Source organism: Lucilia sericata, unplaced genomic scaffold (assembly GCF_015586225.1).
Source record: "Lucilia sericata isolate MDLA Ls3-8-SP2 unplaced genomic scaffold, ASM1558622v1 Contig002866F_arrow, whole genome shotgun sequence".
Lineage (NCBI taxonomy): Eukaryota > Metazoa > Arthropoda > Insecta > Diptera > Calliphoridae > Lucilia > Lucilia sericata.
Window position 1 is genome coordinate 28,750 of NW_023996549.1, and position 11,526 is coordinate 40,275.

The window sequence follows — 11,526 nt, forward strand, 5'->3', positions numbered from 1 at the left end:
AGTTAGTTAGTTAGTTTAGTTAGTTAGTTAGTTAGTTAGTTAGTAGTTAGTTAGTAGTAGTTAGTTAGTTAGTTAGTAGTTAGTAGTTAGTTAGTTACCTAGTTAGTAGTCTTTTGGAAAAGATAACCATAGATGCAATTAGTTTAATAAAACCAAAGTTCATTACATGATTTTAATTTCAACGGTTTGCAACAAATAAACACAGTATGGCATCTCCATAAACTATGCAGAAAACAACTCTGGTTTTATTCTCTCTTTTTTACTTTATTTTATTCTTTTCACTCTGTTTTCTCTTTATCTATTCTATTTATTCTCTTTATCAACAGCTGTCAAATCCGGCATTTTTTTTCTTCCAAAATTTGTTGTTGTTCTTGCTCTTGCATTCATTTAATTGATTAGAAACAAAATCAAAGAAATTTGTGCGATTACAATTACGTGTACGATTTAGTAGTAGTGGGAGCATAAATTGTTAAATTCACAAGTAAGAATTAAATAAATTAGATCGTAACAAATAAAGATAACTAAAAAGTACATTGTTTACTCATTAAATGGTCAAAAAGAAAACTAGCACAAAGTGATTGATTTTTTTTTTTTGTAGAAAAAGCAAGAAGTTCAAAAGTACATTAGACTTCTGTGGGGAAACGTGTCAAACCGGCTGCTGAGGAGTAATAACTTAAAATATTCTAAAAATTAAATAAATATTCTACCAAAATGGAGGTTGTTAAGAAAGGAGCTTTGTTTTTAATGAGTGAAGAATGTTTTGATAACTATTTTCTAGAACACAATTATTTTGATGGTAAGTAAAAAGAATCTTGTAACTTCTCGTATAACTTTGGACTAACCTTTTTTTCTTGTTTTGCAGTTCCTTGCTTTAAGGCTTTACTGAGTAAAAGTTTGGGTTTGGCTATTATTGCCGGCTCTTTGTTGGTTAAAGTACCTCAAGTTTTGAAAATCCTTAAGAATAAATCCGGCGAAGGCATTAATCTCATATCGGTGTTGTTGGATTTGACCGCCATTACTTTCCACATGGCATACAGTTATGTCAACGGTTTCCCTTTCAGTTCCTGGGGTGATAATACATTTTTGGCTGCCCAAACTGCCGCCATTGCTGCTCTCGTCATGTTCTTTAGTGGCTCTAAAGCTAAATCTTTGGCTTTCATTCTTTTCTATACCAGCTTTGTGTATGTATTATGTTCCGGCATTACTCCCTTTAAGGTACTAGTCACCGTACAAAGTTGTAATATCCCGATTTTATTGGTGGGAAAATTGTCACAAGCCTGGACTAATTATAAAAACGGTTCTACCGGCCAGTTGTCGGCAGCCACGGTATTTTTACTTTTCGCTGGTTCTTTGGCACGCATTTTCACCTCTATCCAGGAGACCGGTGACAAGATGATGATCATTACTTTCTGCGCTTCTTCATTCGCTAATGGTGTGATTGTAAGTCAAATGTTGTACTATTGGAATAAGAGCGACTCTAAGGCTGCTGGTGCCAAGAAGAGTGTTAAGCAAGCTGCTGCCAAGAAGTCAAAGAGCAAGAAAGTCGATTAAATTAACTCTGAAGGAGCTAAAAGAAAAACGAGTCGCATATAAAAGACTTATAAGTTAACAGCTAAATTAAAGTATAATTTTAACTGGGTTTTAATTAAATCTAAAAAAAACACACATTTTATATTTATTTTCCAATAAAAAATTGAACATTTCTTGTTATGAAAGGAATGTAAATTTAATGAAAAAGTATTTGATTAAAAAAATGTATATATTTTTTAGTTAAAACTTTGTTATACCCTACACCACTTTAGTGGGGAGGGTATATTGGATTTGTGGTGATGTTTGTAACATATAAAAATATTCGTCCTAGACCCACCTTAAAGTATACCAATCGGCTTAGAATCGTTTTCTGAGTCGATTAAGCTATGTCCGTCCGTCCGTCCGTCTGGCTGGCTGGCTGTCCATGTAAACCTTGTGCGCAAGCTACAGGTCGCAATTTTCGAGATAATTGGATGAAATTTATTTGACCCAAGGACGAAAATGGTTAAAATCGGTCCATTATTTCACCTAGCCCCCATAGAAAATTGCTTCTGAGCTCATAATTATGTTAAATATACAGATATATCGATAAAATACGGCACAACTAAGTTTTATAGAAGTCTTGATAACCCTGCCAAATTTCATAAAGATCGGGCCCCATTTGACCCTAGCTCCCATACAAAGTCCCCTTCAGAAAATTACTTGAATGTCCCAAATTAACTTATAAACACAAATATCGCGATGAAATTCAGCACAATTAAATATTATGTAAATATAAATATATTCACAAAATTTTATCGGGCTTGGTCCATATTTGCCCCTAGCCCCCATATAAAGCCTCTTTCAGAAAATTGGTTTTTCATCCATAAATTGCTTAAATGTATCGGAACAAGGGAATATTGAAGATAAATGCGATATTATGAAAAATAAATCATATTTAATATTCATAACTGGTGTAGGGTATCATATGGTCGGCCACGCCCGACTATACTTTCTTACTTGTTTTTAATTTTAATTTATCAAACATTTTTTTGAGATAACGAAATTTTTCGAATTGTTTAATAAAAATTGTCGAAATTATCTAAATTTTTTATAAATTTAAAATTATAGAAATAGGAAAAAATCCTTAATTCGAATTGTTATTGAATTTTAAAAAGAAATTTTAATGAAGTTTCAAATTTTTATTTTTTATTTTCAAAAAAATAAATCTTTTGAAAATTTTCTTAAAAAAATACTTTTTTTTCGAAATTTGTTTAAAAACAAAAATCTGAATATCAGATGTAAGATGTATGATGAGGTAAGGTTAATAAAGATTGCACAGGCTAACAAAATATGAAAAAAGTCGAAACCCTGTAAATTCCTGAGGGATTTAGCATTACTAAATACGAATCTAGCACATCAGGTTTTTTAGATATCGTGTTCTAAAAAATTAAAAAAAAAACGATTTTAAGTTGATTTTGTGGATTTAGCAATGCTCAATCCTCTAGAAAAGTATTCCTTGGTCTCTGGGTTTAAAAATATGTTGACCTGTATTAGCTATTCTCCGTCTATGCTATCATTCCCATTACAGTCTAAAATTTAAACTTTAATCAAAATATTGACAATATTATTGTTTTTAAAACTTTCATACCACTGTTATTGCTTCAGCTACTTTGAAATATGAATGTATATTAAAAAATACTAAAGTATTTGCAAGTGAAGAATTTTAAATTATCAAATTTTTATCAAACTACAAAACTTTATCTCAAAAACGTAAAAAACAAACAAATAAAACGGAAGTTGTGTTTTTTTTTTCAAACAATAACAACTAATATAAAGTACTAGACACAAATATGCGTTAAAAACATAAAGTTCTTTTTATTAATTTTAAACGAAACAGAAATTTAATATTTATCTCAAAAAGTAACAAATTAAATTGAGCTACTTCAAAAATACTATCAAAAAGTAATGTCAACAATTTAAAAGTTAAAGAACAGTAAAACTAATTTTAGAATAAAATATATTAAACGTAAAATTAAAACAAAAGTTAAAAGAGAAAAAACTAAATAATTAAAATAAATTAAATATTTTATAGTAAAAATCGATTTTTATTGATATATAATTTAACTAATCAATTATTTATAAATTTACTTTATAAAAATCGCTAAATAGACTGTTTAGCAAATGGCGCAATGTTTTTCTTTCTCTTTGTTGTATACAGTGTCTGTGTTGTTTTTGCATTGTTTATATTTTTTCTTAGAACAACAACAAAATAAACCTTATCGATAAACGTCAAATATTGTACTCTTTTTCTATTTTATTAAATACCAGGGTTGGTAAAATTTGTACAATTATATTTTATTTCGTTGCATTTCAATCTTTAAAAGTACAGTGGTACATACATACAGTGAATCAATTAAGTAATTTGCCTATGTAAAATTTTATAATTTTAAAAACTTCATCTGAACAATTATTTTTAGCAAAATAAAGCAATTTGTTTGTTGTACTTTTTAAAGAATATCTTATATTTTAATTTTCTACCATAAAAAGTAAAATCGTGATATTAATTAACAAGATTTTTGATAAAATGTGAACGTATTGTTAATTTTTAAGGTCAATAAAGTATTTTGCTTTTTTTTAGGTTTTTTGTTCATTTTTTAATATTGCTGCATTATTTTATAAAATTTAATATTTTTATTACTCCTATGTATTCGAATAACATTTTTTAGATATTTTAGTAGTGGAACGAATAAGTAATTTTGAATTGGATACATGATATATAAGGAAATCAATGGATTTGGACCTAGAAAAAAATGTTAGTGGGGTATAAATCTATAGATTATAACAAAAATAATCTGGGTTTTTGGTCATTTTGTATTGATAAACAAAAACTACATTACGGAAACCCCATCTATTTGGGGAGTACTGTGTGAATTTCATTTAGAATTGTATAATATTGATTCTTATTCAATAAAGCTAACACTAAGTACTATCCTAGCCACTCTAAGTATGGGGATATCACCGTATACCACTATAGAACTATTACATGCTAGAATCTTGATATTCTACCTCATATTTTGAATGCATTATTTTATGAATAAAATACAGTAGGCGTAGTTGGATTTGGATAGTTATTCTTGATTTGGGTTCTAACTATATATAAATGTATGTATTAGCTGAAAAATATTGCTTTTGTGGATCTTAGGTGATGAGAACCGCCTCTATTTGTAAATATCTAAATTAAGTATTTTTCCCGTACCACACGATAGTTCACTTTATATTGTTTCCAAGCAACCTAAGGTCTGTTTAGAGGTCTAAATTTAAACATAGTGTTCTTTTAAGTTCGTATATGGACTTTGGAGAAGAAAAATGAGGACTTCAATGGTTTTTGCTTGGATACAAGTCGCTCTCCTTTGGCAGTTAAAGATTTTGAAAGACAACTCAGTGCGTTTTTTTAATAATTCTTTGTGTTATTTCATGAATTTCTATATTTTATATTTTTTAATGATTGATTAAACATCTCATAATTGAATTTCATTGATTTACACTTGTTCTAAAAATCTAAACTAATTTTTTATATTGGAATTGCCTCATTATTTCCCTTTAAACATTTTTGACGCAAATAACTACACAGTTTCACACAATGAGGATATGATTTTTGAAAATTACAATTGAAAATACTTAACACGTGTCCTTTTAACAATAAAACAATAAATTCCAAAAGCAATTAAAAAATAAATTGAAAAACCCAACGAAGTTAACTGGAATTTTCAATATGCAAAATACTTTATTGACGTGCAAATTCTGGTGAAAAATAATAAAATGCAACAACAAATGCACCAACATTTTTATTTTAATATCTTTTTCTTGGTTTTCCCATTCTACACAATCTCTATTTTCAATTGGAAAACATAAATTTACTTTTTACCTGTTTTTTTTTTTTTTTTTTTTTTTTTTTTTTTTTTTTTTTGAATTTTATTTATGAACAAAAAACAAAATTCTCTTAAAAAATGGTAGGCAAAAAACTTAGTTAATTCACTGCATATATTTATAAAAAAATTATTCATATTGATATAAATTGCTTTATATTGATATAAATTCGCCAAAAAATATTAATTTTCTACCATCCAATTTTAAAAATTACAAATTTTGTACAATATGTCAAATTTTATTTGCCATCCCTGTTAAATACTCTGTTTTTGTATTTTCTTCTTTTGCCACCAATTTCAAATATCTGTGTATTTTTGTTTTTTTGTTTACGTGGATGTTAATAAAAAAAAGAGTTGTTGGAGTAGCACGTCAAAAAGACTAAAGTGGTTGAATAAAGTGGAAGTATAACAATTAAATTGCTTTTTCAACCTTTTATTTTATTAAAAAAAAACTTTAATTTTATTTAGTTTATAAACGAAAATATTTAAAATAATTTGTAAAATGTTTATTTTATAAATAATTAAAATAACATAAACGAAAATTTATCTAAAACAAACTTTAAGCTAAAGAAAAGTGTGTGTGTGTGTGGCTGCAGAAGGTTTTTTTTTGTAGACAAAATGAATATTCACAGTAAGTGAAGCGTTTAACTTTTTAGAAAATTTAATTATTGTTTAGTAAAATGGATTAAATAGTGTATTTTCTTTCTATTTGCAGTGAATGCCAATCATTTAAAATATATTAGTTTAATTACATTAACTTTACAAAATGCCATTTTGGGTTTATCCATGCGTTATGCCCGCACCAGACCGGGCGATATTTTTCTAAGTTCAACGGGTGAGTGTTATATTGTTATGTTGATAGCAAAGGGAGTAAAGTGTTGACATCAACACTTGGTGTTTGGATGAATGTATGTTTTAGACGTGCTACTTAAAAAGTTGAATATATTTGGTTTTACTTATCAGGTGTTAAAGAGAATCTTTTGTTTGTTGCTGGAAAGGAGCAAATGGGGAATAGACCTACTGAAGTAGATGGTTTGATGTATTGAAATGTTTTTAAACTTATAATTAGATTTGGATAGATTTTGTTAAGGATTTTGAAATTCCAATTTGAATAGCGATCTTGATCTGAAACTGAAAGGAAACTTTGAACGCTTTTTCTGTATCTGTACCTGTATCTTCCCCATCATTTCTACGACTACTATATGTATATACAAATACCACTCCGGAATATTGTAGATCAAGCAGAAAATGAGAGAAGTTACATTCGATTGTTTCTTACTAACCGATAATGTAAGGTTTAAGGGGACAGACAAACAAATAATGTATAGTTCATAGAATATTAACAAATTATAATAGTATTTTCTTCTAAAACAAAAACAAAATTCTTCAGATTTCTTCTCTTTTTTAATATTATTCCTAAGATCATAAATACCCCCAAAAACCTCAATAATAGATACCCATAAAAAATTCATCAATGCCAAAGTAAATACATACATATTTACTTTATTCGCTAAATGTTCAGCATTTATTCAAGTACATATGGTTTTTTTCTGCAAATATTATTTGAAACGTGTTTTTTTCAACATTTTTAGACGAATCTCTATGTACTTGATATCTTTTTATTTCTTTCAAAGAAAAAATTGTACAATGCTGTTTGTTATCTACTATTTTTTTTAGCATTGATAAATTTATATGATATCTTTGGTTTTCTTTACAAGCACTTAAAGTTGAGTGTAATTTTTATACCCTACACCACTTTAGTGGGGAGGGTATATTGGGTTTGTGCTGATGTTTGTAACGCACAATAATATTGGTCCTATACCCACCTTAAAGTATACCAATCGGCTTAGAATCATTTTCTGAGTCGATTTAGCTATGTCCGTCCGTCTGTCCGTCCATGTAAAACCTTGTAATCAAACTACAGGTCGCAATTTTGAAGATAATTCAATGAAATTTGGTACATGATCTTCTATTGTCCCAGGAACGAAGCCTATTGAAAATGGTTAAGATCGGTCCATTATTTCACCTAGCCCCCATACACTGAACCCCTGAATAGGGCTTGTAAAAATTTTAATCAAACTATAGGTCGCCAATTTGAAGATAATTCAATGAAATTTGGCACATGATCTTCTATAGTACCGGAGATAAAGCCTATTGAAAATGGTTAACATCGGCCCATTATTTCACCTAGCCCCCATACAACTGAACCCCTGAATAGAACTTGTAAACATTGTAATCAAACTACAGGTCGCAATTTTGATGATAATTCAATGAAATTTGGCACATGATCTTCTATGGCACCGGAGACAAAGCCTATTGAAAGTGGATAACATCGGTCCATTATTTCAACTAGCCCCCATACAACTGAACACCTGTATAGGGCTTGTAGACCTTGTAATCAAACTACAGGTCGCAATTTTGATGATAATTCAACGAAATTTGGCACATGATCTTCTATGGTACCGGAGACAAAGCCAATTAAAAATGGTTAACATCGGTCCATTATTTCACCTAGCCCCCAACCCGACGAATAGGGCTTTTAAATTCATAATTATGTTTAATATACTCGTATCTCAACAAAAAGCTGCAAAACCAAGTGCTATACTAGCCTTGATGACTCTCATGAATTTTATAATTATAGGGTCTCATTTGACCATAGCACCTATACAAAGCCCTCTTCAAATTTGACTTAAATGTCCACAATTTTATTCAACAATAAATGGCTTAAGTATATCTGAGGCAGGTACAATTCAACTACAATGCTTTATTATGAAAACAAAATCACATTTCATTTTTGTAACAGGTGTAGGGTATTATATGGTCGGCCTCGCCCGACTATAATTTCTTACTTGTTTTTAATTATTTTTATACAAAATATTAATGGTTTTCAACTTTTTATACTGATGTTAACTTATATTTCTTTTTTAGAAAAATTTCGCTAAATTTTCTTTTTTTATAGAAGATTTTCGTTAAATTTTCTTTTTATAGAAAATTTTTCGCTAAAATTTTTTTTTAAGAAAATTTGCTCTAAATTTAACTTTTTCTTTAAAATTCATATTTAATATCTTAAATTTCAGCCGTTCTCATGTCCGAAGTGGTTAAACTTGTCACCTGTCTCTTTCTCGTATTCAATGAAGAGGGTAAAGATGTACAGAAGTTCCTTAAATCTCTACATAAAACTATTATCGCCAATCCCATGGATACACTTAAAGTTTGTGTACCCTCTTTGGTGTATATTGTACAAAATAATCTACTCTATGTATCGGCCTCACATTTAGATGCAGCCACCTATCAAGTGACATATCAATTGAAAATTTTAACAACCGCCATGTTTGCTGTAGTGATATTACGCAAAAAACTATTAACCACACAGTGGGGAGCTTTGGTATTACTGCTAGTTGGTGTTATACTCGTACAATTGGCTCAAACGGTAACAGAAGGTGCAGCAGCAGCAGCAGCCGCTTCCACTAGCGGACCAGAACAGAAACCTTTATTGGGTTTGCTAGCAGCTTTGGGTGCTTGTTTCCTTTCCGGTTTTGCTGGTATTTACTTTGAAAAGATTCTTAAGGGAGCCGATATCTCAGTATGGATGCGTAATGTTCAATTGTCCTTATTAAGCATACCATTTGGTACCATTACCTGTTTCGTTAGTGACTCTACTAAGATATTCGATCAAGGTTTCTTCTTCGGTTATGATTTATTCATTTGGTACTTAATATTCCTACAAGCAGGCGGTGGTTTAATTGTAGCCGTTGTGGTCAAATATGCCGATAATATTTTAAAAGGTTTTGCCACCTCCCTGGCCATTATCATCTCCTGTGTGGCTTCTATTTATATTTTCAACTTTAATTTAACTTTACAATTTACTTTTGGTGCCGCATTGGTCATTGCTTCGATATTTTTATACGGTTACGATCCTAAGAAAGCCTCCAACTCTGCAGGACCCATTAAAATTGTTACCAATTCTCATCAACCTCATCCAGATGAGGAAAAACTTTTACCTTAAATTAATTATTCTAATGTGTGTAATATGTGTTTCTAACATTTAAGCAATTTTATCTTTCTTTTTAGATTTTACAGTATTTATGAAAATAAGCCTTCATCACACTACATAATGTCTTAAGTAAATTTATAAAAAAAAATGTAATAAATCTCAAATTATTTTATGCGTACAATTTGTGGAAAAAAAAAACGAAAAAAAATCCTTACAATTTTTACTGTGTACATACTGATGTTGTGTATTAAAATGCCAGTAATAATAAAAATAAAATTTTATTTATTCAGAAAAAAAATAGTGTTTTTGTTTTTATTATGTTTTCTGTAGAAAATTTCTTTCTAGAGCAAAAGTTAATAAATTTTCCTTAAATTTACTTTCTATAGAAAATTTTTGATATTATTTTCCTTTTTAAGGAAATATTGATAAATCTCGCAACAAGTTTCTCAAAAATAAATTTATTTGGTTTTACTTTTTTTTGGAATTGTATTCAAAATACAATTTTATATCAAAAATAACTTAAAATCTACTTCGTAACACCCAAAATGCTTTTGGAAAGCATCCAGTGCTCTAAATCTATGAGAAATCTTATTCTTTCCTCTTTAGGTAATTCAGCATAAGTCAAATCATAGCCAGTAGGCTGGAATATGGGATCCCAACCAAAATCACGACTACCGCGTGGCTCGACAATACTACCCTCTGTAATGCCTTGGAATATTATAGGTTCTGAGTCTTGGCCCTCAGAAAAAGCTAAAGTACACACAGCTTTAGCGGATTTATCTGACCAACCGGCCAATAGATTGTGTAAACCTTCAGGTTGTAGTTTTTCCAAAAACCATTGATATAGGGACCTTAATTGTATTATAAGTGGCATTTTTTCAATTAGAAAACACCTATTCACCTACCGGGTAATCCCTTAAGGCTATTAAAACATAAACATGTGTCCTCCACTAATACGGGACCATCCACCTGACGTGCGGCTTCTTTGCATTTCTTAACAGCAATTTCTTCTATTTCGCCTTGCAGTTCGGGTAAATCGATTTTCTTAGATATTACCGGACGTGGAAAGTTGGGACCCAAGATGGCCACTAATTCTTCCAGTTTTTTAGCATTACCGGTAACAAATGTTATGGGTTTTGACATGGTTTTATTAACTTTAGGAACACACTTTAAAAATAATAGAAAACAATGACAAGAAACAGCCGGTTGGAAAAAGAAAAATATAGAAAGAGAATTAAAGAAATTTGACATTAACACAGGGTTGTAACTTTTTTGTATTATAAAAAATACGATAACTTAAAAAACATTCATGCAAAGGAATTTTAAAAATAACGTTCTTTGAAAAAAATCGATTATTATTAATCGATCGTTATAAAACAACGATAAATTTTCTTTTTATAAAAAACTTTTTTTTTGAAGAAAATTTTTAAAAAAATATTTTCGATAAACCTTTTTCAAATAGAAAACGTTTTATAAATTTTTATTTTTATGGAGAAAATTACCGCCAACCTTCCTTTTTATAGAGATTTTGGTTGAGAAATTTTTCGATAACCTTTCTTTTAATATAAAAAATTTTCGATAACTTTTCTTTATAGAGAAAATTTAGACTAGACTAGACTAGACTAGATATAGACTAGACTATAGACTGACTATAGATAGGACTATAGGACTAGACTATAGACTGACTATGACTAGACTATAGACTAGACTATAGACTAGACTATAGACTAGACTATAGACTAGACTACAGACTAGACATAGACTAGACTATGACTAGACTATAGACTAGACTACAGACTAGACTATAGACTAGACTATAGACTAGACTATAGACTAGACTATAGACTAGACTATAGACTAGACTATAGACTAGACTAGACTATAGACTAGACTAGACTATAGACTAGACTAGACTAGACTAGACTAGACTAGACTAGACTAGACTAGACTAGACTAGACTAGACTAGACTAGACTAGACTATAGACTAGACTAGACTATAGACTAGACTAGACTATAGACTAGACTAGACTATAGACTAGACTATAGACTAGACTATAGACTAGACTATAGACTAGACTATAGACTAGACTATA

General features: G+C 29.7%; 2 protein-coding genes and 1 pseudogene across 2 annotated transcripts; 2 read left to right on the forward strand and 1 right to left on the reverse strand.

Annotated features, from left to right (window-relative positions):
• The first annotated feature begins 321 nt into the window (after nucleotides 1–321).
• LOC119614414 (mannose-P-dolichol utilization defect 1 protein homolog) lies at nucleotides 322–1,728 on the forward strand. Its single transcript, XM_037970545.1, has 3 exons — nucleotides 322–481; nucleotides 599–796; nucleotides 863–1,728. The coding sequence occupies exons 2-3, from the start codon at nucleotides 712–714 to the stop codon at nucleotides 1,549–1,551; spliced, it is 774 nt and encodes a 257-aa protein (XP_037826473.1). The 5' UTR covers nucleotides 322–481; nucleotides 599–711; the 3' UTR covers nucleotides 1,552–1,728.
• A 4,042-nt stretch (nucleotides 1,729–5,770) lies between these two features.
• On the forward strand, nucleotides 5,771–9,669 carry LOC119614413 (UDP-N-acetylglucosamine transporter-like). Its single transcript, XM_037970544.1, has 3 exons — nucleotides 5,771–6,069; nucleotides 6,154–6,273; nucleotides 8,516–9,669. Exons 1-3 carry the CDS (start codon nucleotides 6,057–6,059, stop codon nucleotides 9,442–9,444), a joined length of 1,062 nt encoding a protein of 353 aa, XP_037826472.1. The 5' UTR covers nucleotides 5,771–6,056; the 3' UTR covers nucleotides 9,445–9,669.
• A 266-nt stretch (nucleotides 9,670–9,935) lies between these two features.
• On the reverse strand, nucleotides 9,936–10,575 carry LOC119614412 (annotated as a pseudogene).
• Between the last annotated feature and the right edge of the window lie 951 nt (nucleotides 10,576–11,526).

Coding starts and splice junctions, on each gene's coding strand:
- LOC119614413 (XM_037970544.1), top strand. Junction 6,274..8,515: donor TATTTTTCTAAGTTCAACGG/GTGAGTGTTATA, acceptor CTTAAATTTCAG/CCGTTCTCATGTCCGAAGTG.
- LOC119614414 (XM_037970545.1), top strand. CDS start 712: ATGGAGGTTGTTAAGAAAGGAGCTTTGTTTTTAATGAGTGAAGAATGT. Junction 797..862: donor AGAACACAATTATTTTGATG/GTAAGTAAAAAG, acceptor CTTGTTTTGCAG/TTCCTTGCTTTAAGGCTTTA.